Source organism: Nyctereutes procyonoides, unplaced genomic scaffold (genome assembly GCF_905146905.1).
Source record: "Nyctereutes procyonoides isolate TBG_1078 unplaced genomic scaffold, NYPRO_anot_genome, whole genome shotgun sequence".
NCBI classification, from domain to species: domain Eukaryota; kingdom Metazoa; phylum Chordata; class Mammalia; order Carnivora; family Canidae; genus Nyctereutes; species Nyctereutes procyonoides.
In genome coordinates, this window is record NW_026575030.1 from 25447242 (window position 1) to 25475215 (window position 27974).

The 27974-nt window shown below is 38.7% G+C and overlaps 2 protein-coding genes across 5 annotated transcripts in view; one reads left to right on the forward strand and one right to left on the reverse strand.

Annotated features, from left to right (window-relative positions):
* Positions 1–11160, reverse strand: part of GTF2E1 (general transcription factor IIE subunit 1) — a 35440-nt gene extending 24280 nt beyond the window's left edge. Inside the window, exons 1-2 of one of the 3 annotated variants that reach the window (XM_055316529.1) lie at positions 11054–11160; positions 5943–6411 (exon numbers count right to left, since the gene is read on the reverse strand). In XM_055316529.1, coding sequence (XP_055172504.1) covers positions 5943–6390 — 448 coding nt within the window. In that variant the 5' untranslated portion in view covers positions 6391–6411; positions 11054–11160. The other 2 variants (XM_055316530.1, XM_055316528.1) reach the window with 2 other exon arrangements.
* A 175-nt stretch (positions 11161–11335) lies between these two features.
* RABL3 (RAB, member of RAS oncogene family like 3) overlaps positions 11336–27974 on the forward strand; it is a 35952-nt gene continuing 19313 nt past the window's right edge. For both annotated transcript variants that reach the window (XM_055316376.1, XM_055316377.1), the window contains exons 1-2: positions 11336–11398; positions 16688–16779. In XM_055316376.1, coding sequence (XP_055172351.1) covers positions 11353–11398; positions 16688–16779 — 138 coding nt within the window. In that variant the 5' untranslated portion in view covers positions 11336–11352. The remainder of the gene's footprint in view (positions 11399–16687; positions 16780–27974) is intronic.

Below are 27974 nucleotides of genomic sequence, written 5' to 3' on the forward strand. Positions count from 1 at the left end.
CCACTTAAGGAAACTGAGGAATTTTAATGATATGGGGATCAAGAAACTGATCTGCTTATAAACCAAAAACCTTTACCTGCAGTCACAAGGCAATAAAGGACTCATATGATTTAACCCCAAATTTATATATGAATATCCCAAGTAGATATAAAGTTTACTTGACTATTCCAAGTGACTCAGATATAACCAGTAGAAGAGTTACAACATTGTGACTATATTTAAGAGTTATTTATTAGACACTTATTTTCTTTTACAGTTAGTTATCAAAGACTTCTTTTATACTAATCCTAAAATCTGTCTCTAAGTCTTTTCCATGGAGCCACACAAAACAAGCTCAGTATTTTTTCTTAATATTTAATTGTAAACATCCTATGTAGCCTTAGATTTATTACTTTGTAAGATCCTCCAAACTCTAGAGTAAAACACAGGCATATGAAAGTGTACCTGCCCACACATCATTTAATGAGTCTAACTAGATAAAATACTCTCAAAATCCTATTTCTAAGATCTTATTAAATAGTTATACATTCTTCTTTTTAAAATTTAACTTATTTAAAAGTTTATTCAAAATGGGATTCTTGGGTCTCTAAGTAAATTCAGCAATAGGAACTCCCAAACTATTTCTAATTCAAACCCCTAATGATTTATCTCCTCCTCAGCCCCAGTTAAAACTACAGTGTCATAAATGCCTTTAAAGAAGTATAAAACTCTATTCTTTCACCCACTATTCCTACTGCTGAGAACTCTTCTTAGGGAAAAACTTCAATAGGAATAAAATGCTATATCCAAAAGTGTTCAAAGCATCGTATCTTACCAACAAAATACAGATACAATCAAAGTGCCCAAAGGGGATTGAAAGGAAAACTAGGGGGGAAGAAATCATAACAATTAAAACATAGTTTGAGGGCAGCCCCAGTGGCGCAGCGGTTTGGCGCCGCCTGCAGCCTGGGGTGTGATCCTGGAGACCTGGGATCAAGTCCCACATCGGGCTCCCTGCATGGAGCCTGCTTCTACCTCTCCCTCTGCCTGTGTCTCTGCCTCTCTCTCTCTGTGTCTATGAATAAATAAATAAAATCGTTAAAAAAATAAAACATAGTTTGAACGATAGAAAAAAACAAGAGGGTTTGGTATACTAAAGAACCAAGAAACCACACTATTCTTGGCTATGATAATTACAGGTAATATGCAAAAGGACAGTGGTTCTGTGGGTAATTTTTTTTTTCTCTTCAAAATTTTCTCTGGCATTATGGTTGCATAATTTTTAAATTAAAAATGAAAAATATAGCCTGGGTGGCTCAGTGATTGAATGTCTGCCCTTGGCTCAGAGCGGGATCCGGGGTTCCGGGATTGAGTCCCACACTGGGCTCCTTGCAGGGAGCCTGCTTCTCCCTCTACCTATGTCTCTGCCTCTCTCTCTGTGGGTCTCTCATGAAAAAAATAAAATCTTTAAAAAAAAATGAAAAATATAAAGCTATTTCCATATCCTCTAACCTTAACATCTAAAAAGAGAATACGATCTCCCCCTTTCTTTTGGTGAAGCATGTTGCTGAATTAACTTAGAAGTGCCATTAACTAAATTATAGTTAAGACTATCGAAGTAGAAACAGAGATACTAAATCTACCTCCATGGTCACAAAGCTTGCTAAATCTAAAGCACACATTTATGAACCACAGATACTCTTTTGCTGATTTGAGAAATTTCATGTCATGTGGTCTTTGTTTTGATTACATGAAACTGGTATATTTCACTACAACAGCTGGTTTTGCCTGATTAAGTTTCTGAAACCAGGTACTAGTGGGCAAAGGCTAGGCCATTCTATTTTAATGAAATAAAGTATACATACATACTATAATGGAAAAACCTCAGTCTTTTTTCTATGTAGGGAAAAGTCCAGCTTTTCCTACTGTTTGTTTCTATATTGTATGTCTCCTTTACTAGTCACACACAACATGATACTTCTGACCACCAAGTGTGTCGAGGTTTTACCCTAAGCAATTCCCTATGACACCAGTTGGGTTTCCTAACATACAACTCGATCATGACTACCTGGAGATAGCATCAGACCCCGCAGGTTGATGGCTTAGTCCCAAAAGACTGCACCCCCTCCTGCAAATTCAGATGCCAGACATAAGCCTAGGTTATCATGGGTGTTTCTGACCCACAAGCTATAGATGGGAGGTTCCAATGACCTTCTGCTCAGATTCAGCTAATTTGCTAGAGCAGCTTACAAAACTTATACTTACTTATGTTTACCAGTTTATTAAAGGATATGATAAAGGATATAGATGAATATCCAGATAGAAGAGATGTGCAGGGCCAACTATTTAGGAAGGGGTGCAGGGCTTCCATGTCCTCTCCAAGTGTACCAATTTCCTTTATACCTCCACATATTCACCAACCTAGAAATTCCCTGAATTCCATAATATTGGGATTTTTATGGAAGCTTCCTCGAATAGGCATGATCACTCATTAAGTCCATTTTCAGCCCTTCTTAAGAGAAGAGGAGCTGGGGTTAAAAATCCCAAGCTTGTTCTTGGCTTGGTCTTTCTGATGACCAGCTCTCATCCAGGAGCCATGCAGGAATCTACCCAAAGTGACCTCATTGGAACAAAAGACACTCATCACCCAGGAAATTACAAGAGTTTCAGGAGCCCTGTGTCAGGAACCAAGGCTAAAGACCAAATATTAGAATAAAAGATGCTGAGTGCTCTTACCACTTATGAAATTACAAGAGTTTTAGAACTCTGTGCAAGGAACCGGGAGCAGAGACCAGTATGTATTTTCTGTTATCTCACACATACCAAGCACCAAATATTTGTAGAGAGTTCAACCCAAGAACAGCAATGGCAAAATCCAAACATAAAGTATGAAAAGAACCTATGATCCCTAGGGGGAAAAAAAAGGAGATGGATAGGGAAAAGCTACAGACTGAAGTAGAAAGATCACTGGTGGGATCCCTGGGTGGCGCAGCGGTTTAGCGCCTGTCTTTGGCTCAGGGCGCGATCCTGGAGATCCGGGATCGAATCCCACATCGGGCTCCCGGTGCATGGAGCCTGCTTCTCCCTCTGCCTGTGTCTCTGCCTCTCTCTCTCTCTCTCTGTGTGGGATTATCACGAATAAATAAAAAATTAAAAAAAAAAAAAGAAAGATCACTGGTTTCTGTCTATTAACACTAGTAAAATAATTCTTGCTAAACTCAGAATTTCCTGAGCCCAGATTTCTGGACACTCATCCGAGAGTCATGACCCTTTGTCTAGTGGCAGAAAGCTGCCCATATGCTTGAATGAAAAACTTTCTAACAGGGAAACAGTAAAGTCTAGAAAGCCTCAAATCTCCTTCCTGAAGGCCCCTTGATTGCTAATATAAACCACAGTTCAACTTAATAATTGTTGAAATGGAAATGGAGATAGATGTCCATCAGTTATCCCCTTCCCCAACATTTTTTCAGAAATATCATCAATCTCCAATAACAACCAGGAAGTAAAACAGTTCTGTACAAGACTGGGCTTAGAATGAAAACTATAATCCTATCAATTTAAAGAGAGCATAAATAGTACAGCAGAAAAAGTTCCCTCCTCCTCTGATACATACACCAAATGTTTATTTCCCATCTTCTTTAAAAACTCACTTATGAAAAAAAACTTACTTACTTCTCCCTTACTTCTGAAAAAATCAGCATAAGGGAGCAGAGAGAAAAAGACCAAGATTTCTAATGGGAATGTACAATCAAGGAATGGTCCCAAGGCATCAAGGCAAATGAAAACACAAAACACACCACCAGAACTGACAGACTGGAGCCTAATATCACCCAATTGGCACATGCTCTCCTTAAGGGAAAAGTCCAAATGAAAAGCTAAAGTATAATCAAAAGACAGGTATAGTCACAGAACAAAGTTTCCCAATGACTAAGAATTTTCAATCATGGTACCTTAGGCTTCACTGTAGGGACATAAATGACAATTAAGTTGACTATTAGTGTTGGCTGATCGGTGAGTGATTCAAAAACCTTGATTCAAATAATCTTGACTACATTTCGGCGTTAGGCCATCTCCTACACAAGTCAACTGACAGCTAGTTTCATTCAGACACTAACCCTAGGTGAAATACAAAGAGCTTCATGGATCAACTTCCTAAATACTGATATATAAGTAGTGGGAATACTTCCCTTTAGAAAGTCTCAGGAAATTAAATAAGAATCAAATGAATAAATGTAGTAGCAGCACATTACTTTAGACTGCTTTCTCTGAGGGACTGGATCATACCTTCCACTGTAGTCAAGAGTGATGAAAACAACCACTGTAACACCAGCATCTGCAGAAAATCACAAAACCCAAACCCAGAGCTCCTTTAAGAAATCTGTTAGAGTGAATGGCAAAAATGACAAGACTTTTCTAGTCTATTCTGAAAGAGCTCCAGATATATTCCACAACATTCCTCTATAGCACACACTCAAGCAATTCTTCTACTAAGGATGGTTAAAATTTTCTTACAACCAAGATCTCTTCCTAGTTAAGCCCTTTTAAGGTAAACAGTGAGGTTCTGACAAATTAAACATTTAATACAAATGTGCTTTAAATCACCTTTCATCCAAAATGACTGCTTCACAATAAATAAGCTATTTCTAGCTCTTAGGTCAATAATTTTAATTGGTATTGGGACTATTTCCCATTAAAAAATAATTGTAAAATTCTTTAAGATATACAATACATAACATGTACAAAAATTAGAAAATTACAGGTATATAAATCTTTAACTTTTTGGCACTAAAACATTTCATGTGTGAAAGTTCAAATTATATTTTTCAAATAGCTTTTTTAAGATTTTTATTTATTTATTCACGAGAGTCACAGAGAGGCAGAGACACAGGCCGAGGGAGAAGCAGGCTCCCCGCAAGAAGCTTGATTCAGGACTCGATCCCAGGACCCTGGGATCACGACCTGAGCCACCCAGGTGCCCCTCAAATAATTTTTTAAAAGGCATATCTATGAACTAGTAGCCTATATTCCTGAATTCTGCCATAACAAGGGACAATCTAACTTTACAACATTTGCTCTCTCCATAGATTTTTGCCTCTAGAAAATAATACACAATTATTATAATACCACTGAGTAGCAAAAAACTGTAGTCTCTTTTCCAGTTTACAAATGGACAACATTGTATGACATATGTAGTTATGTCTTGTTATGACAATAAGACAACACTACTATACAACCTGGCACTTTAGTTTCTCATGTTAATACTAGATAGATTGCAATTTTAGAAAATGCATGTTTTACAATTTTATGTTGGTAAGAAAAAATCCTTAACTAAAGCATTTAATTAAATGAAGCAAATTACAGATCATGTTGATAGTTCTCTTCCACTAATGAATGGCTAAGAGAATAAATATCTATCTACTTATTAATTTGGAAGATGTGTCCATCTAATTTCATCATGCTAACTCTTATCTTTTTGGTCTCAGCTGTTACTGAACTTCTTCCAGAGGCTTTCTCCAAAATGCCCTAGTTACACATACTACCGATTAACACTTTGTACTTCCACTAACAAAGCATTTAAATACACTGTATTATAACTTTCTGACAGCAAATGGCACAAGAAGGCATTCAAATAACTGTTGAATGAAGAGGTTAAAAGTAAACCTGTCAGGATGGCTTCAGAATGGTAGAGAAGTCAACCTTTCATATTAGGCTTCAAGGGTATATAAGGGGTGAGGGTGGGACAGAGGTAAGAGAGCCATAGGTAGGACTTTGCAAAAGCTTCTAAAAGTAACATGATGATCAAAACATGACTGAAAGACTAAGAATGACATTATGTGGACTTACAATAATTCAATCACCTTTATAATGATTATGCACGATTGGTTTAAAAATTAATCAATTTAAGACAAACAATACATATCTTAAATTACTTAAAACACTCATTAAGTTGGGCAAAATCTTACCTGTCATGGGATCAAAGAGTTGATTAGCTTCTAAGTCAGTAAAAGTACTACTACAGACAGGACATTTGAAGGAAGCCCGGTTGGTGGAATCCCTCTCATCAGTTTCAATCCTCCTTCTCATGTGGTCCAATTTGTATTTTACCACATTAACAAGAGTACGATAATTAATGAAGTAGTAGTTATGGCGAGTGGTCTTCCCGTCTGCAGCAGTCTCTACCCTCATTCTGCATTTGATGAACTTATCTCCCTTTAAATTATTCAAAACTGATCGAAGTTGCTTCCGATCAAACTTGAGCAGCTCCAGCATATCCTCCTCTTTCACACAGGGGTTCCGGATCAAGATGTCCAAGGCCAAAGCATGCTCAATGCCATAAAACCCCCGGATCACATACTTGGCTAACCTCTTCAATGCTGCGGGAACCTCAGTGAGGACATCAGGATCTGCCATCTTTAGCAGCAAACTTCAACTCTAAATAAACCAAATTCAGGGAAAAAAAAAAAAGATTACACAATTTCTAGCATACTATAAGGACATAGTAATCATTTTAAGTTCAGAATAACCAACCCATTTGTTAGCTGGCAGCTACCACCCTTGAAGAGCCACAAAGGTATCAAGACATTGCTTAAAAGACTCCTAAGGCCTAAGCATTTAAACAAAGAATAAGATTTTCCTCTAGAGTACAAATATTATACTTAAAAAGCTTGACATATTTCTTAAATGTTAATCTTCATAATCTACAGTGCTTGATTCTACAAAGTAACTTACTACTTATAGGAATGATATATTATATCAAGCCCACTTTATTTTGGAAAGAGAAACAAAAAAGATAAATGAGACCTCACTACCCTTAATGCTACAGATCGTTGGGAACACTGGAAAACCCCCAAGAAACCCATCAGTCAGCATATTCTTAAAGTGCCTTTATTTCCTTTCTCGAGTAAAATTTTTCTACCAAAATCTATTCTAGGATGTTTTATATAGTCATGCTCTCACAATAAGATCACAACAAAGTGATCACATAAGTAATCCCCAGATGGGTGTTAGCAAAATTCCTGTTATAAATCTGAAAGAAATTAACACTTAGATCCAGATAGCTTAACCAACCTCGCAAAGTTACATCTGATGACCAATTAAGTAAAGAGTTATTCAAAAAAAAAAAAAAGCCCAAGATATATTTAAATACAGGATCTCTTCTTGTAGGACAAAGCAAGCAAAGGCTAACTGTACCCAATTCTCATGTCATGACCCAGAAGACTCTTCCACAAGCCCAAACAGTCACGGGCTAGACTCATGTGGCTGCTAAAAAGTCTAGGCTTTGGAATTCAGTTAGCGTGAGTTTTAGTAGCTGTGCAATCCTGAGCAAATTCCTTAACAACTTCACATTTTAGTCAAGGGGAAATAAATATAACAACTACTTCACTGAGGTTGTTATGGTACATAAATGAGAATATTAAGCAATACCCTTATGAGGAAGTACTTGTTGATAAGGATAGCTTTCATATTGATTTAATATATGTCTTATACTAAATATGGCCAGGCTATATAAACACACTACATCTAATGGAATTCCCCTACATTATAGGGAAATTCTTAACAGTGACATTCCACTGAACTACTTCAATACAAAACTGTATTCTGTTATTAACACTAGTTTATATTGAATCCTATATTTATAATCAGTGGTTATCAATGCAATCAGATTTAATAATCTTTTTCAGAAAAAGTATTTTTATATCCACAGCACTACAGTATCAAGGTATTCCTAAACAACTAACCTATTTACATATTTTTTGGTAAAAATTTAACACCCTATGTGTAATGAAAGAAAAGTCAGTTATAATATTTCAGATTGTAAATAATCAAGCATGACTATACACAAAAGATAAAGTAGCACTTAGATCCAAATCTGTCGTCCTAGAACCTTCCTGTCATCCCCACACTTAAGGATGCTGAGCAAGTGCCGGGTTCAACCATAGTAGTATCATAGCATAGTACTGGATACTTTTTGTTCTCCTTTCCAATTTAATCTATACATTATACTTTATACCATTTTTGTTTGCTTTGTTTCACACGTTCAACAGCTGGCACAATAAAACATAAAACCTCTGAAACATCCAAGCATGAAAAATGGCAGACAAATGTCAAAATAAATTACTTTTTCAGTATTATTTCTTACTGTTATACTGCCCTCCCTGACCTGTCACCCCATACATTCCATTTTCTAGACCAGTGGTTCTCAATCCTGGCTATAAAACAGAATCATCTGGAGAGCATTTAAAAATACCCATCCTGGGCCCCATTCCCAGATATTCTGTTTCAGCTGATCTCGGAGAGCCAGAGTAGGCATCATGTCATTGTACACGCTGTTTAGGCGACTCCAGTACAGAGAAAAGTCTCTGGCCACTGTTGCAGACAAATTTGGTGGGTGGCTATTGCACATCCCGCCAATGCACATTATCATTTTTCCTGTTTCCCTTGCCTGAAATGCCTTAGAGGGCCCTAAAGATCTGAGCAGGGAGTGTGTCATGAGGGACTCTGGAACAAAAGTTTTGGGTTTTGAATTCCAATTCCATTTCCTAGCCTGTGGCCCCAGAAAATTCTCAGTTTTCTCATATACAAAAGAGATTGACAGCACCTTCCTCATAGATCTGAAGTAAAGATTAAATGAAATAATTCACATAAAGTGTTCTGCTTTCAGGGCTGGAATCATAAGAGTACCATTAAACACTGGCATTAATACGACCCTCTATTTAGAAAAGTGACTCTTAGAACAGTATGAGGAAGGGATTGAAGTACTGAAGATGGCGGCACTGCAGCAGAAGTATTAGGAGTCATAGTAACCAAACCTAAACTAAGGAAGAGAGGGCAGGATGAATGAAATTTATTTTAGAAACAAAACTAAAAGAATCTGATAATATATGGGAAATGGAGTAACAGAGTGGGAAAATTTTAAGTAGCCATTTGGGTTTTTTTTCTTTGACAATATTTTTTACTGTGGTAAAATACATGTAACACAAAATCTATCAATTAACCATTTTTAAGTATACAGTGATACTAAATACAATCATAATGTACAATTATCGTTACCACCCATCTCCATAACTCTCTTCATCTTGCAAAACTGAAATGCTACACCCGTTAAGCAATGATATACTTAATGCTATTAAACAATTAACATAAACCTATCTGCTTTGAGCCAGCGTAGCTACGAAGAGATTAGTACTATGAAAAATGGGTTAACCCCTGAAAAAGGAACAGGTTTTGTAAGAAATGAGGCATTCACTTTTTTAAATGCCTATCTCTGAGGAACTACCACAGAACATTCCGTGAAGATGTCCAGCAGGTAGCTGAACGAACGAAAAGTGGATTCAGGAAAAGAAGGCATGCTGTTCCAGCTCACGTATAATGTCTACGTTCTAAAATCATCCTTCATGACCATTCTGTTCTCTCCTCTACCACCTCTTCCCCACTTACTATGAATCTCCTACTCAGTCTTTGGATTTGTTACGCTACTGAAGTCAGAGGTCTTCAGTAACTGGCAGCCTCTGTCACATAGGTTGACCCAAAAAACATTCTGAAAACTTCCTGAATTGATTGTCAACGTTTAAAAGTCGTTGAGATTTCACATAAATTTCAACTTTAAGCTTGAAAAGTGAAAATAGCTAAAGGAAAAAAAAAAAAGTGAGACTTGTGTTCCCACATGGAAACCACCTGCGGCTCAAGGGCAGCTGACAGTTTTAAACAGGGAAGGAGATGGACTGGGTCTCTGGAGACTTTCAAAAAGTGTGACCTTTTAGTACCAACCCCGGCCCATCAGTGACCTCCCAGCCTCAGCTTCCTCCCTATCCATCCAGACCCTCAAAGACACGTTGGTTTTATTTCTGAACCCTACGTATTTTCATCATACAAAAATTTAGCCAGGCACCAGGCACAGGTTTGGAGAAACAAAGCTGAAATGCACGCTTTCTCCGCAGCACCCTACACATCCTTCTAAGCCTCATCTCCAGCGACGTTGGCCTTCCCTCAATTCCAGGAGCCACACATGCTTTCTCCACTTCCAGGCCTGTTGCACTTGCTGTTCTTTCTGCCCACAAAGCTAAGCTCAAACTCTCTTCTCATCAACCTTCACGTCTAAAATTTCTCAGCGAGACCTTCCCAGATCTCCCGCCCCCTTAGTAGCTTAAAAATGTTCCCCTTTCATACAGTGCTTTCCCTTTCTACCTTGCAGTGAGCGAGCAGACTGGTAGCTTCTTCGTCTCTTTTTTCTTGTTCACCACTTCCCAGCTCCAGCCCGGCTAACCAAGTACTTACATAAAACTTCCCCTGAGTCCGTCCGAAGCACGTGTTCACCCAGTATGCCCACCCTGCCAGCTTCCCCCACACACACCCCCACCCCCACCCCCCACCCACCCAGTTCACTTCCTCCCTTGCTGCTTCCAGAGTATAAGAAAGGCAGGCTACTGAAAACCCTCTCCTGAAACTTCAAGTGGTTTTTTAAGCAGGAGGGAGGGGATAGGATCGAATTCGCTGTTTTAACAGACTATGCGGACGGCAGGATGGGAGATACAGGAGAAAAGCAGCGGCTGCGAGAGTCCGGTTACATTATTTCAGGATACCCGTATTCCAGTTCTAGAACGTGGATCGTACACGTCTAACTGTGGGGGTTTTTGTTTGGTTGTTTTTTTTTGTTTTGTTTTGTTTTTTGTTTTTGTTTTGTCACCACGGTTCATGGTACTTTCCATACCTTCATACAGAACGCGGCGTTAACCCAGCAAAACCTGCGGACCAGCTGCCCTCCGCGAACTCGGTTCAGTAATGTTCTCTCCTCCCCAATGACAGACCCGCCCCCCGCCCCCCAAGCCTCTAAGTTCCCTCGGACTGTGCCAGGGGAGTCCTGGGGTCACACTCGGCGCCGCCGAGCCCGTCCTACCCGAGGTCGCACACAGGGCCGCTCCGGGGTCAATGGCTCTTTGGAGGACCAGGTCAAGAGAGTACCTAAGGGGAAGCGGGTCGCTAGGGAGAAAGGGGGAAAAATAAAAGAGGAAGAAGCCCTGAAATGCGACGCCGGACCAGGGAATCCAGAACAAGAAAACAGGGGAACAAGGTTTACCAAAACGAATCCTCGAACACTCCCACTACAGCTCCCCTCAGCGCCTCAACTACCGGCTTAAAAGAGCCACGCCACTCGCGCGACGAAGAAAACGCCTTATTCCTGCGACCGGCTTTGGAAGCCCCACCCCACCCCACGCCCCCCCGCTGTGAACCGAGCGGGCCAATCAGCACAGCGAAGCCTTCAATCAAAACAGTCGTGCCCGCGATTAGCCAATGAAATTGAAGGTGGTCCCTTCCGTACGGAGCTCTGGTTGGCCTGGCATCCCGGAAGAGGCTTTAACCTCCGGCGGTAGCAAGATGGCGTCCCTGGATCGGGTGAAGGTACTGGTGTTGGGAGACTCAGGTGAGCGGTTTCATCCACCTCTCGGGCTCCCGACACTTTCGAGTTGCCTGATAATGACCTTCTTCCTTCATAACTCTCCCCCCCCTCCTCTAACGATCTGGCCCCGGCCATGGCTGAAGGCCCTCTCAAGGTCTAAAAAAAAAACTACACTTCCCAGAGGACTTTGCTCGGTTGGAAGCAGGAGGCGTTGCGCAGGCGCAGAGCCCCGGCCTTTCTCCGCCTTCGCGCTTTTGCGGGTCGGTCTCCCCGGCGACCGTAGGCCTGCCTAGTATTGTCAGTCCTTTTGTTTTAAAAGATACGCAGACGTTGAGTATTATATTGGGCGCTCGGCTAAGGATACGTAAGTTGGGGTCGTGCCTTCAAGAGCTTTTTGTTCATTGCGGAACTCAAAACATGCGCTGAGGAGGACACTGTGCCAAGTGCTTTCCATATATTGACTCATGTAACCCGAGAGCAGCCCTCTTAACCCCATTTAACAGATGAGAAAACTGAAGAGGGAAGAGAGGTAAATGACAACCCGTTTGAACCCAGAGTCCGCACCCTTAAGCACTGAACCATATAATGAAATGAAATCGTGGGTGGTAGTCCTGTTTTACTCTCATCGGAGCTTCTTGGTTTCTCTGCTCTCTGTAGCCCTAACTGCAAACCTATTATGTGCTAGGTTGTAAGAAGTAGAGCAATTAAGATTTAAAAAACCGTATCACGAGACAGCTGGGATTTAATGCCGAGCGCAATTTAATAATCTTAGCTGTTAAAATTCTTCTTTTGACACCTTGGACTTTTGAGAACTAAAATGGAAGTCTGCATTGCCCCCTCCCACCCCACCACCCTTCTCTTACTTAACGATAACTTCCACATCTGTTGTTCTTTAAGAACTCGGAATAAATGCCAACCTTGCATTTCGCAGATGCGCTTTTCTGGAGTCGACCTATGAATGTGTGTGCTGTGAGCAAAGGCATTGTACCAGATGCTCGGAGGTGGAGAGGGCACATACCAAACAGCTTGAAACAGCTTGAAAACTTAGCCTCACAGACCGTGCACCATTGTGGTAGAGGGCAGGAGGTTAAGAACGTTTCCACGTTGCCTGAAGATCATTTGCATTGCAAAATATTTTATAGATAGCATTATTTAATATTCCCTTAAGAAAGCTGCATTATGAGATTCTATGAATATAATCCAGTTTGTCAACTCCAGTCCTTGAGCTTGAAGTGGTGCTGAAGTTAATTTAATGAAGCCACTCGGTTTTATACAGATGAACAAAGCAATGATGGTCCAAAGGGACTTGGCAAGAGTATCATCACCAAGTAGAATCTGAGACTGGAATCCAGAGGTAATACGGTTCATGATACCTGGAAGTGGGTGTTCTCTCTCATTTTTAACTCAGTTCTCTGTTGAATCTAACAAACCTTTGATGTTACATATTGTTGGAACTAGTTGCTTTTTTTTTTTCTTTTTCACAAGAAATACATAAGTACCTGCTACACGGCAGGCACTATAGTAAATGCTGAGGCTGTAACTGTGGAATCAGTGCATTACATAACAGGGTTGAATTGGCTGCTGCATTAAATGTGGGAAGGTGATTAGGCAATTAATAAGCTTTTCTTTTTCCTTATAGTTTAGTTGTAAAACAGAAGACATAATCATGCCCACTCGGTTGATCTTATCACACATTTACGAAGTTAGGCCATGTGTGCAGTTACTGCCTTTTTATCAGTTCCCTTTTAACATTGATCTCCTGACTTTTTACACTCATCTCCCTTTGTATTCAAACGTCAGAGTTTACTTATGAATAAAGGCTGTTTCCCCTGTGAAATTTTGAGGATTTAATAAATACATGAAAGAATGACTTGAAATTTAGAGATGGGTTTTGTATCCCATAGAGATATTTGATAATTTAATAAGGAATCCCGAAAGTCTCATTGATATGCACATATCTTTTTCTTCTTTGTTCTTTCCAAGATAAGGAATGAGCTTTACATATTACTGACAACTAAATTTGGAACTGGTACTTATTTAATTATATTGGATCTTTTTTTTCTCCATGCGAATCGTGTCATTTGATCTAATTTGGTTGTAATGATGGAAATATAGAATTAGCACCTCCCAAAATTCTTTTTTTTTTTTAAAGATTTTTATTTATTTATTCATGAGAAACACAGAGAGGCAGAGACATAGACAGAAGGAGAAGCAAGCTCCACATGGGGAGCCCAATGCGGGACTCAATCCCAAGACCCCAGGGATCACGACCTGAGCTGAAGGCAGGCACTCCACCACTGAGCCACCCAGGAGTCCCACCTCCCAAAATTCTTAAAGAATAGTTAGGGGTAGGGATCCCTGGGTGGCGCAGCGGTTTGGCGCCTGCCTTTGGCCCAGGGCGTGATCCTGGAGACCCAGGATCGAGTCCCATGTCGGGCTCCCAGTGCATGGAGCCTGCTTCTCCCTCTGCCTGTGTCTCTGCCTCTCTCTCTCTCTCTCTGTGTGTGTGTGACTATCATAAATTTAAAAAAAAAAAAAAAAAAAGAATAGTTAGGGGCGCCTGAGTGGCTCAGTCAGTTAAGCGTCTGCCTTTGGCTCAAGTCATGATCCCAGGCTTCTGGGATTGAGCTCTACATCAGGCTTCCTGCTTGGCAGGGAGCCTGCTTCTCCTCCTCCCTCTTGTCTGCCACTCCCCCTGCTTGCTCTCTCTCTCTCTCTGTCTCTCTCTCTCTCTCTCTCTGTCAAATAAATAAATAAAATCTTAAAAAAAAAAAAGAAAGAAATGAATTTGTGTCAATTTTCCTGGTACTTCAATTGTTCTGTTGACAGTCTATCCAGTGTTAGTCAATTCTTATCACCGAAAGCAGTGAATTCATGGAGAACTATACAGTATTGCTGCATAGATATGTTCACTGACACAAGTTATGCTTAACTGAACGCCCAAGCCTTGCATCAGGCTCATAACTAAGTTCCAAGATACATGCCTCATATATAAACAGCCTACATGTAAACACAGAAATCAACACTGTGCCCTGAAGATCACATATCCGATGCAGTGCAGTAGATACAAAGACAGTGCCAAATTTGTGTACTCAAAAATCTTAAATGTCTGTATTGAAAAAAAACAAAAAGTAAAGAGAGAGCTGGGAAAATATTTGATTAAATTACAGGAGACAGCTAATATATAGAGAAGTTAAGCACATTGATAACATTAAAAGCCGTGAAATAAATGGGCAGAGATCATCAACAGATAATTCATAAGAGAGGAAAGAACTGATTAACACAGATAATTGTAATATAGATCTTTACCAGAAGATAAAGAAGTGCAGAGTAAAGCAAGATGTCCCTTTTTTTCTTTTATCAAGTTAGCTTAGGTGGCTCAGTTGGTGAAACATCTGCCGTGGCTCAGGTCATGATTCTGGTATGTAACCCTGAGGCGGGCTCCCTGCTCAGAGGGGAGTCTGCTTCTCCTGCCTCCAGCTTGTGCTCTTGCTTTCTCTCTTTCAGATAAATAAATTTTTTTTAAAAGTTAACATAGATGTAAAAGTAACTACAGAATACTGTTGAGGTGCAACAAGACCTGCAGGCTCATATGTATGGCTGGTGACAGATTAACCAGGTGAAAGTTGTCAATATATATCAAGAACTTTAAATGTTCATTTCCTTTTACATATTAATTTTGCTTCTGGGAAGGTATACTAAGGAAATAATTTTAATTTGAACAAGTCTTTTCTTAGCATAGTGAAAAAGTTAAATACCTAATAGCGAGAAGGAATGGTTAAGTAAATTGTTATGTCTACTCTCTGAACTACTGTGGAGGCATTAAAAATGTTTATGAAGATTCTGTAATAACATGGAAAATTTTACCACTAAATAAATACTAATTAAGGCCCTGTTCTGAATACTGAAGATAAAAACGACAGGTAAAACCCAGTCCCAACCCTCAAAAAATTTAAACAGAGTGAATAAAACCTATTAACTAAGAAATGTAATAATGTGTTTTCAGTGCTTTGTAGAAAAATGTAAAGGGTACAGTGGAGACCCAGAGGATGGTGGATAGTGTCCGTAGTTCTATCTGTGGAATTCAAAAAGACTTTATAACTAAACAGATGCTGAGTCTTGAAGGATTGACTCACCAGGCCAATGGGGAAGGGAAAATGAAATGAGGATGGGGAGGATATTCCAGATAGGACCAGCTGTGCAAGCAAAGGCATATATTTTATTGTTTTTAAGTACACCATGTACATATTCACAGTAACAACCTGCTTTTAGAAAAACCCTGCTTATGATATAAATAATCTTACATATTGCCTATAGGGCTCTTCAGTAAATTTTTTCCTTTTTTAAAAATTCTTTCTAGATTGTAAATACAGCTTTTTATAATAAATAAACGTAACTGATAGGTTCATACACAGTAATGCACACAAAGAGATGGTCTAAGTTTTTGATACAACTAGTGTGGCATAAAGATTCACCAACTCTGCTTGTTATAATGGCATCCCCAAATGCTGTTAATCTAATGAGTGATTCGACACACAGGCATCAGAACTTCCTTTCCTCTTCATTTGGATGTCCTAAATGCTAGTTCTAGCATTAATAACTACATTACCGGGACGCCTGGGTGGCTCAGTGGTTGAGCACCTGGCTTTGGCTCAGGGCGTGATCCCGTGGTCCTGGGATTGAGTCCCACATCAGGTTCCCCGCATGGAGCCTGCTTCTCTGCCTACATCTCTGCTTCTCTCTCTGTGTCTCTCATGAATAAATAAAATCTTAAAAAAAATACATTACCTTGAACCCAAGAGATTTACAAGAAAACAAAGTGCTATCTTCGAAGAGGGAACAGAGTATTTCTCTTTTTCCAAAGGGCTAAGTCTGAGCCAAGTTTTTGGCTCCCTTTTAAAAATCACTATATACAGGACACCTGGGTGGCTCAGTGGTTGAGTGCCTGCCTACTTCTCCCGCTGCCTGTGTCTCTGCCTCTCTTGGTCTCATGAATAAATAGATAAAATCTTTAAAAAAAAAAAAAAAAAGAAAGAAAGAAATCACTATATGGGGAGAACTAGAGTGTCTAAATAACGTATTGTAAAATGGTGAATCCTTGTCACTGACAGTATTCAAGAATAATTTGAGAGAAAGCTGGATTTAACCATCTTTTTATCATTAAAACTAATTAAATGGTTGGTATAGTGTGACCACCCTTTAAACAACCATACTTTACATATCATTATTACTGCATATGCTCAGACTTACTTTTGTCATAATAAATATTTCAGCATATCTCTTATATGACTAGAATTCTTATATCTTTTGCAGGTGTCGGGAAATCTTCACTGGTTCATCTTCTGTGCCAAAATCAAGTACTAGGAAATCCATCATGGACTGTGGGCTGTTCAGTAGATGTCAGAGTATGTGTTTCTGATATTTTAGTTTTTCTATAATCATATTAAAGATAAGCCCTTTAAACTACAATGATCAAATTATACTATTGTAGTCAAAACTAATAATAATAGCTGGGGTTTTATTAACCACCTACTCTGTGATAGATACTATGCCAATGCCATACATGTCTTTTCTAATTAAATCTTTTTAAACTGTGAGGTATAACTATAGAAACTAAGGCATAGAGAAGTACCTTGATGAAATTGACTCAGTGCAGAAAGAAAGCCAAATCAAGATGTAATCCTATATAGTCTTAATCCAATCTACGGCCTACTACCCTGAAGGGACCCGATCTTGTCTAAGTAGTCTTAATCCAGAGACTTCAATTTTAATTACTGTGCTATGTATCTAGAGTTCACTTGAGATGCTCCATAAATAATTCTGTTTACTTTGGCACTAAGACAGACAACGTTTCGCTACAAATCTATGAAAAGGCAGAAGCTTCTGGAGCCTAAGATCTAGGTCTTCTTGCAGCTCAAATTTAGGAAATTCAGGCGCAGTTTTTACCAAATTAAATGTCTTCCCAGATACTGTTGGTCTTTGCTAATCCCAGGTAGTCCTGTTCAAATGTCTCTTCTACTAGTATAGATCTCTCCATTGAGTTAAGAAATAAATAGGGATGCCTGGGTGGCTCAGAGGTTGGGTGCTGGCCTTTGTGAATGAATAAATGAATCTTTAAAAAAAAAAATAGGAAAGGAATGGTAGTTAGCTCAGTGGGCAGTTCTTTGCCTTTAGTTCTTTGAAGATGTTGTTCCACAGACTGACTTATATTTCTGCTGATTGGAACTCTTTAGTCAGCCTAATTATTATTTCCTCTGAAGGTAATTTTTTCTATTTGCTTTTAAAAGATTTTTAAAATCACCCCAGGGGGGTCCCTGGGTGGCTTAGCAGCTTAGCGACTGCCTTCGGCCCAGGGCATGGTGGTGGAGTCCCGGGATCAAGTCCTGGGATCGAGTCCCACATCGGGCTCTGTGCAGGGAGACTGCTTCTCCCTCTGCCTGTGTCTCTGCCTCTCTCTCTCTCTCTCTCTCTCTCTGTGTGTGTGTCTCTGTGTCTCTCATGAATAAACTAATAAAATCTTTAAAAAATAAAAGATTTTTTGATGTTCTTTTATTTTTTTTTTTCAATTTTATTTATTTATTCATGAGAGAGGCAGAGGGAGAAGCAGGCTCCATGCAAGGAGCCCGATGTGGGACTTGATCCCAGGTCTCTGGGATCATGCCCCGGGCTGAAGGCTACACTAAACTGCTGAGCCACCAGGGCTGCCCTTTTTTAATGTTCTGTAGTTTTACTAATTTAATTTATATCTATATATGGATTCATTTTTAATCATTCTATCAGAAAGTTTTGGCTCTCATGTCTGTCTTCATTTTTCAGAATTTTTAGCCATTATCTGTTGTTTTCCATCAACCCTCTATCATCTTCTTTTGCACTTCTGTTAGATTTTTGTCCTATCTTCATTCTACTTCTATGTTTTTTGTTCTTTATTTCTCCTTTATTTCTGCATTCTGGATCATGTACTCTTATCTGCCTTCCAGTTAATTAAGAATCTCTTCAACCATGTCTAATCTGTTTTTTAATATATCCATTAAGCTTTTCACCTTTGTAACTGTAATTTTTTATTTCTAAATATTCCTTTTGGTTCTTTTTCAAATGTCAAAATTTTTCACAATATCTTGATTTTTCATTATGGTTTTACTCTTTATTTTAATCATTTTTAACATACTATTTTATGGTTTCTTTTGGATTGTTTTATTTATTTGTTTATTTATTTATTTATTGAGTAAATGGTAGATATTCTACTTGCTGTGTGTGCTGACTGTACCTCATGGAAATGTATCTCTTTGTATGGTTTATAATTCTTTGAAGATGATTACACCTTCAGCAGGATTTTTTTCCTCTTCCCTATGGAAGATCTGTATGCTGTGTTGTGAAAGTGCAGTACTCTTTCATTTCTGTTGCTTCCAGAGCCCTAGGGATTTCAGTGGTACTTAAAATTTCAAAGCTAGGAATTTCCATGCTGTCTAGATAATGTATACTCTCCAAATATCTAATTACAGTACGGGCCTGTGGTTTCCATTTTTTGTAGACTCTTTATCTATTCTGTACCAATCTTACCTGAGGTTCCAGTGGATAGTTTTTTACTACTATCTGTCACTGACTGGGCAACTCACCAAGGGTCCAGATTTCATGAAGGGAGCTATAGTCTAGTCTTTGTCACTCCCCCATATATATTCTTGCCTTTAAAGCCAGAAAACAGATCTCCATTCCTGAATGGATACTAAAACTGGAGGGTCTGGCCCCTGAAGCTAACTGATCTCTGGATCAGTTCTTACTTCTTACTCTGTTTTTAAGTTCTTCGTTTCAGTTATTATTTCTTCTGAAGGTAATTTCTTCTATTTGCTTTTAAAAGATTTTAGCATCTGAGGATTTCCCTTTGATTTTCTTGAGTTTATCCTCTTTATTTTTAAAAAATATTTTTGTAGCATTTCAGTGAATTTGAAGTCAGAATGTCTATGAATGTCGACGTCATTTCCATCTGCCACATTCCCAAATTCTTAGATGTAGAAGAAAAACAAATACTAGAGAATGAGTTCAGTTGGCAACTTGCCAATAGCAAGTTCTGGAAAAAATTTCCTTTTGGACTTTTCTAAATCCCTTTCTGTGAGAGGGCATAACATTGAAAAGAAGGGAGACAAGAACAGTTATTTCTACAAAGAAGACATACAAATGGCCAACAGATACATGAAAAATGCTCAACATCACTCAGCATCAGGGAGATCCAAATCAAAACCACAATGAGATACCACCTCATACCAATCAGAAGGGCTAAAATTAACAGGTTGGGAAACAACAGATGTTGGCGAGAATGTGGAGAAAGAGAACCCTCTTACACTGTTGGTGAGAATGCAAACTGGAGCAGCCACTCTGGAAAACAGTATGGAGGTTCCTCAGAGAGTTAAAAATAGAGCTATCCTACAACCCAGCAATTGTACTACTGGGTTTTTATCCAAAGGATACAAACACAGTGATTAAAGGGGCACATACACCCCAATGTTTATAGCAGCAATAGCCACCAAAGCCAAACTATGGAAAGAGCCCAGATATCTATCGATACATGAATGGATAAAGAATATGTAGTATATATATATATATATATATATATATATATATATATGTGTGTGTGTATATATAGTTATATATATGGTTACATATGTGTGTATATACACATACACACACACACAATAGAATATTACTTGACCATCAAAAAGAATGAAATCTTGTCATTTGCAACGACGCGGGTGGACTTAAAGGGTATTATGCTAAGCAAAATAAGTTGGTCAGAGAAAGAGAGATCCCATATGACTTTACTCATATGTGGAATTTAAGAAACAAAAAAGATGGGACGCCTGTGTGGCTCAGCGGTTAAGCAAGTGCCTGCCTTCAGCCCAGGGCGTGATCCTGGCGTCCTGGGATCAAGTCCCATATCAGGCTCCCTGCATGGAGCCTGCTTCCCTCTCTGCCTATGTCTCTGCCTCTCTCTCTGTGTGTGTCTCTCATGAATAAATAAATAAAAATCTTTAAAAAATGAAAAATGAACATAGAGGAAGCAAAGGAAAATAAAGCATGAAAAAGAGGAAGGCAAACAATAAGAGGCACTGAACTCTAGGAAACAGGTTGCTGGAGGGGAAATGGGTAGGGGGAAGAGATAATTGGGTGATGGGCATTAAGGAGGGTACTTGATGTAATGAGCAATGAGGGTTATATTCAACTGATGGATCACTAAATTCTACCCTGGCAACTAATAATATAGTATATGTTAAGTAAATTGAGTTAAATAAAGAATTTTTAAAAAATTAAACTTCTACTTTCTGGGTCAGTGACCACTCAAGAGTGACCTTAGACTAATCAGTCTCTGAACTTTAGTGTATCTTCTACAGAATAGAGGTAAATAGTACCTGCTTTAGCTAGCCTACAGGTTTGTGGGTGGTGTTTACTGTGACTAATTTTACCAGAATGAGTGTAGTACTAATTAACTCCTATAAAGCCAGGCTGCCTGAATTGCGTTGTCAATGAATGAGGCATGGAGGTGAAAGTTACTTTGCTTTTATTACTCTTCACTGTATCTTGGGCTGGTTGGTCTGTCTTCCATCTTTGAGAAGAATGCATTTCTTGAATGACAACATAAGTAAAAGGCATTTTAAAATGATAATCTTAAGTAAAGTTGTCATAGACGTAAATTGTTTTGACTATTGTCATAATAAAGGGAACAGTTCTTTCCTCTAGCAAGAATGATTAAATATGATAAAACCATTACCTAAATAGCTTGGAAGAACACTTTCTCCTGTAGCAACTTTACATTGCAGTTCCAGCTTCTGTGTTATTGAAAGCTGAGGGAGGGTATCTCCAGAATCCTTGTAGATCCATGAATACACCCTCTTCAAAAACTGTTTGAAACAATTTTCCCTTTTAGCTCATTTCACATCTAACAACCAACTAAAAATAGAGATGATAAAAGTGATAATGTAATTGTTTAATTTCAAGTACTGGGGGAAACTAATGAGCTTAATGTATGCACTCAGTAATTACTAACATTTTGGATTTAGTATGCGGTAGAGAGGTGTTCATACTGAATTGAAGGAAAAAAGAAAAGTTTTGTTTTGCAGTATTTTTCATTCATTACTGTCTTCTAATTTTGTTGCCCCAAGTCTAATGTGACTAATATAAATGCATGGCTACTCCTACTTATGAAAACAAGACTTACAGAATTTAATCTTTTCACAAATTATAAAAAAGGAAATTGACTTGTCATTTCTAGTTCACTTTAATGGGATTTTTAACTCTAATTTACACATTGCACACAATCAATATTTATTGACTTCCTCTTTGGGCAGCATAATAATGTGCAAGCACTGGGGAGAAATTTAAAAAGCAAAGACAATCTCTATCCTTGCTAAAAATGTGAAGTAGGATCTAGTAGGTGAGATAAGGTTTATATATGTGAATGATTTTAGAAATGATAATAATGGAAGATGGCTAATATTTCCTAGTGCTTACTTTGCCTAGGCACCCATTTACATACTAATTCTTGTAATTCCCATAACAACCCTTCGAGGGAGGTACTATTAGTGCCCCTATTTGATACCTGAAGCAGTGGAGGCACAGAGGTGTTAAATGTCTTGTTCAAGGTCACATTGCTCGTAAATGATGGGATTGGGATTCAAATCCAGGCAACCTGGTTCAAGAGCCTATGCTCTTGAGTACTACTCTGTCCTGCTTCTTGTTCCAGAAGAGTATTAAGAAAAAACTATTCTACTGCTATTAAATACAGTAACCACTAGACTAATGTGGCAATTTACATTTAAAATAACTGAAATGAAAAATTTAGTTCCTAAGTTGAACTAACCACATTTAAACTGCCCAACAATCACAGTTTGCCATACTGGACACTTCTATCATTATGGAATGTTCTGTGACAGCACTGATAGAGAATATAAGTGTTACAGCAGTTCAAGAGAAAAAGTGAGGTGTTTATAAAGAATGGAAAATTATATTGGGTGTTAACGACTCAATGGACTATTTCTTCAAGAACAGGAATATACAGTATCAGCAAAGGGGAAATAAAGGATAATAAATTCAGTTCTGGACATGATGAAGCTATCAAACTGACACTGTCCAGAAGGCATTCAGAGATGAGGTAGAGAAGCTCAAGAGAGAATTCTGAGTTGGAATCATCTGCATGGAAATAATCCCAGATCATGAGAGTTGATGAATTTTTCCAAAAAGCAAATTTAGAAAGAGGAGAGCTGAGGGAAAACCTTGAGGTAGATTTGGGAAGTTGCAGATGAGAAGAGGGGTCAGAGAAAGATTGATCAATGAGGTAAGAGGATAACAAAGATGATGAACTACCACAAGAGCAAAGGGAAATGAGAATTTCATGAAGGAGGGATTGAGTTTTGCTATGAAATACTGTGGATGTATAAGGATTGAGAGGAAAAAAAATGGTGGTGATGAAGTCATTGCTGACCTTTGAAAGTGCAATGGAATGTTAGTGGCAGACACCAAATGATGCAGGTAGGCGGAGAGGAAATAGAGACAAGTTTTAATCTATCTTGCACAGTTTAGAGGTTAGATAAAGGAGTGAATGGGTACAGAATACATGGGAAAAGTTGCTTTTTTGGTAATAGGCGACATGAGCTTGGCTAGAGCAGCATAAGATTACTGGAAAGGAAGAGATCGTTAGCAGTAACCTTTCTATTCATTCATTTGTTCATTTAGTACATATATTGCATACCTCCTGGGTATCAGACACTGCAAGGAATTGGAAGTATAGCAGCAAATTATAAAAGTGTGATTCCCACTCCCCTAGTACACTCTCCTAGTTGCTCTTTTTATCCTTCCCCTTTTCTCCCAACTCTCTCCTAAAACCTCTTGCTTTCTGTCTCTCTTTAGTAACTTTGCAGGCATACATAGTAAACCACATTATTAGAGAGCATTTACAGCATCCAGTGTTTTTAATGTGCATCATTTTCTTTACTAAATTTCCTTCTGCTTTTTATTTTGGGGAGGGGTACAGTATATTGATGGTATGTGACAATGTAGGGCTTCCCAGGCCTCTCCTCTTCTTTAGAGGGTCTGGAATGGAAACTGTGTAGAAGTCAGGAGATTCTCAGTGTGTTGGTGGATGAGTTGGGCCAAGGACTCTCCAGCAGCTGAGGGCCTCTCTCTTCCTGCTGGGGCTAGTGGTCCAGGGAGCTCTTACTCATTGCAGGACATGTGGACCATAAGGTCCACTACCCCATTGGCATGGTGGCCAAATTCATTTTCATACCAGGAAGTAAGCTTGCCAAAGTGGTCACTGAGGGCAGTGCCAGCCTCAGCATCGATGATGGAAGAGTGGATGTCACTGTTTAAGTCACAGGAGACAGCCATCCTCATTGCAGCCCAAGATGCTCCTTGCTTCACCACCTACTTGATGTTATTGTATTTGACAGCTTTTTCCAGGTGGCAGGTCAGATCCATGACTGACACGCTGAGGGTGGGGACATGGAAGGCCATGCCACTGAGCTTCTCCTCATCTCAGGGAAAACCTTGCCTATTAGACTGGCGGTGCCAGTAGAAGTAGGGATGATGGCCCTTGGCCGTCATGTCACAGCTTCTTAGAGGAGCTGTCCATCATTTTCTAGGTAGCAATGATGGCATGGACTGTGGTCATGAGTCCCTCCATGATGCCAGAGTTGTCGTGGATGATCTTGGCCAGAGGGGCCAAGCAGTTGGTGGTTCAGAGGCATTGCTGACAAACTTGAGGGAGTTGTCATACGTCTCTTGGTTCATGACCATTACAAATTTGGGGGCATCAGCAGAAAGGGCAGAGATGATGACCCTCTTGGCCCTACCCTTCAAGTGAGCCACAGACTTCTCCATGGTGGTGAAGACCCAGTGGATGCCACAACATACTCAGCACCAGTATCATCCCATTTAATGTTGGTGGGATCTCACCCCTTGAAGATGAAAATAGGCTTCCTATTGATACAGATTTCCCTTTCTCAGCCTTGACTGTGCTGTTGAATTTGCCATGAGTGGAATCATACTGAAACCTATAGACCATGTAGTTGAAGTCAATGAAGGGGTCACTGATGGTGACAGTTATCCACTTTGCCAAAGTTAAAAGCAGCCCTAGTGACTAGGTGCCCAATATGGCCAAATCTGCTTACTCCAGTTTTCACCATTGCATCTCAGGGTCCTGGTTGTCACTGCACCAGAAGGGGTAGCTGTCTGTCAATTGGGTAAGAGCAGAGAGCCTCTTTCTGCTTTTTAAAAGTTACAAATAATAAGTAAACTCTTCAAATGAGGCAAAACATTTTGTGCTCAGTCTTGATTTAGTTTCCAATAAAAAATCACGAGGTGAGTAAATGAGAAGTACCAAAGTAACAGCAGCATTGAGAAGTATGGTTCCTTTTCCCACTTAATGATCAGCACATACTTTTGCTACCTATTGAGAAAATCCTTCCTTGTATAGCTGTCAATCTGTAATGACTTTAAGTATATCAGATCCTTGATGACCTGATCTAAATATAAAACATATTTCTTATAATTTGCCATAACTGTCCCATCATGTTGGGCTGTTAGCCTAGCACCAGCTTACCACTTACTATGTCCAAAGCAATACTTGTTGTAATGTCAAGCTTTCCCTTCGATCATTCACCCATATAAAAGATATAATATCATAGCTACAAGCTATAAGCTACTGGTTGAAAGTTCTTAGACTCATTCCATTTGAAATAAGTAAAGCTAAATATTGATTGAGCAAATTGGAAAGGAAGAAGGGCACCTTCTCTTGTAACTCTGCAAGGAGACATGAAAAGAATTGATTAGGGAAGATATTTTGTGGTAGAGAAGAATATAGTTGAGGAGGTCAGTGTGGCTTGGGAGTATACGTAGCCTAAGGGAGCTGGCTAACAGACTTAGTACATTGCAAGACTAAGACGGCATGCTACCTGGTGTATTACATGGTGGCTATTCTTAAAAGAGTCACTAAAATATTTTAGGGGAGGCAAAATTAGACATTTGAAATAATTTTAGAGAAAAAAGGTGATGTACTGCATTGGTTGCCAAACTTAATTATGTTACAGAATCACATAGGGAGCTTTCTTTAAAAATACAGATTTTTGAGTTTCACCCCAGAAGCTTCAGGAGCGATCTAAGAATCTGTAATTTTATATTTATTAAATCAAAAATGCAACTTGAGTCTGTATTTTTTAACCAGCTTTCTATTGGTTCTGTTTTCATTTGTTCTCAGAACTGTACTTGAGAAGCACTGGAATTCAGTAAAATAATAAGCTTAATGTAATAAAACCTTGGAAGATGAAATATCCTGAATTTATTCACTGATTTAAACAAACATATATAAGCATCTAATATGTGCTAGGTATTATGCTCTTTTCTAGGTCTACCAATACGAATAATGCGCAGCCCCTTGCCTTATGCTTACAATCTAATAGAATATACATCAGCAGATAAATAAAACAATATGGTTAGCGAAATAATAGATGGATCTTAATGTCTTATCAGGGTGCGGTGGGAGCAAATAGTAGTACCTAACTGGCTCTGGTTGGTTTGGGGCAGGGAAGGGAGGCAGAATCAAGAAGGCTTCACTAAAGTGACTAAGGTTTTCAATAGCAGATAACTGACTCCTTATTAATCGTTTCAGTGGCTTTGCTTAGAAATCATTATAAGATATAAATTTCCCTGCTTTTTCAAACAAAACTCCTGTAGTTTAACTTTTTTATTGATGACCTGACATGATCACATCTTATCTTAATCAGTTATTTTGCCATATAACAAAATAGTGATACCTTTATCATAGTATACAGGAGAAACTTTCATTGTCCACAAGAGTCCCAACTGCTATGACTTTGCTATTCTCATTTTTCTGTCCTGTCCTCTTTGTCGTCAGTCTAATAATTGTCTTCTCTTGTCAGTGTGGCTGTCTGTAGAGTATCTTACTTAAATTTTTCCTTAGACAAAAGTATTTGGACAAAAAAAAAAAACTGTAAGTAAAAAGTGTGACGTATTCTGTTAAGTATAATATGTGAATTTTAGTACTTTTTCTGATATCTATTTTAACTTATCTGCTATCTTTTTATTATTTCAAAGACACTAAATACATGATGCAACTTCATTGTATAGATAGGTAAAGAAACTGAGGGCCAAAGATAATGGCGATCAAGAATTTAGTTTAGGTCTCCTGATAACCAAAGTAGTTCTATTTTATAAAATTCAGCAGTTCTTAACTAGGGGTTATAGCAGAATCATTTGGAGAATTGTTCAAATTACACATGCCCAGAACTAAACCCAAAGGTCCTAATTCAGTAAGTCTGGCTTATATATTTCTTTTTGTTCTCTAAGGATTTTTTTCTCTCTTTTTCATCTTTGCTGAGGTATAATAAATAAAATTGTAAGATATTTAAAGCGTATATCATGACTATTTATTTATTTTAAAAGATTTTATTTATTCTAAAAGATTTTATTTATTCATGAGAGACACACACAGAGAGAGAGAGAGAGAGAGAGAGAGAGAAAGAGAGAGGCAGAGACACAGGCAGAGGGAGAAGCAGGCTCCATGCAGGGTGCCCAATGTAGGACTCCATCCCGGGTCTCCAGGATCACGCCCTGGGTCGAAGGCAGGCGCTAAACTGGTTTACACTGAGCCACCCAGGCTGCCCTATCATGACAATTTAATATAAATTGTGAAAAGATTCCTCTTATCCAAATAATTAACAAATCCATCACTTCACATTTATTTATTTATTCAGTGGGAACATTTAAGTTCTACTTTCTTAGTATATTTCAAATATACAATACAAAGTTATCAATTATAGTTAGAATGTTATCAATTAGATCCTAAGATTATTCATCTTATAACTGAGACCTTTTTACCAACCTTTACCATCCCCAACTTCTGGCACTTTTCTACTCTGCTTCCATGAGTTTGACTTTTTATTTAGATTCCACATGTAAGTGGTACTATGCACTATTTGTCTTTGTCTGGCTTTTTTCACTTCGCATAATTTGCTCAGGGTTCATCCATGTGTTTGCAAACAGCAGGATCCTTTTCACATGGCTGAACAACATTCCTGTGTGTGTGTGTGTGTGTGTGTGTGTGTTTACAGCACATCTTTATCATTCATTCATAGACTGACTGGCACTTAAGTTGTTTTCATATCTTGGCTATTGTGCAATGAACAGAAGAGTGTAGATAGCTCTTCAGTATCCTGTTTTCATTTCTTTTGGATAAATCCCCAGAAGTGCAATTGCTGGATTGTGTGGTAGTTTTATTTTTAATTTTTTGAGGAACCTCCATATTGTTTTCCATAGTGGCTGTACCAATTCATATTCCTGCCAGCAGTGTGCAGAGTTTTTTTTCCTCCACATCCTTGCCAACACTTGTTATCTCTTGTCTTTTTTTTATGAGAGCCATTCTAACAAGTGTGGGGTGATACCTCATAGTAGTTTTGATTTGCATTTCCCTGATTAGTGATGTTGAGCACTTTTTCATGTACTTGTTGGCCATTTGTATGTCTTTAAAAAAAAAAATGTTCGGTTCCTATGCTCATTTTCAAGTCAAATTGCTTGGGTTTTTGCTATTTAGTCATGTGAG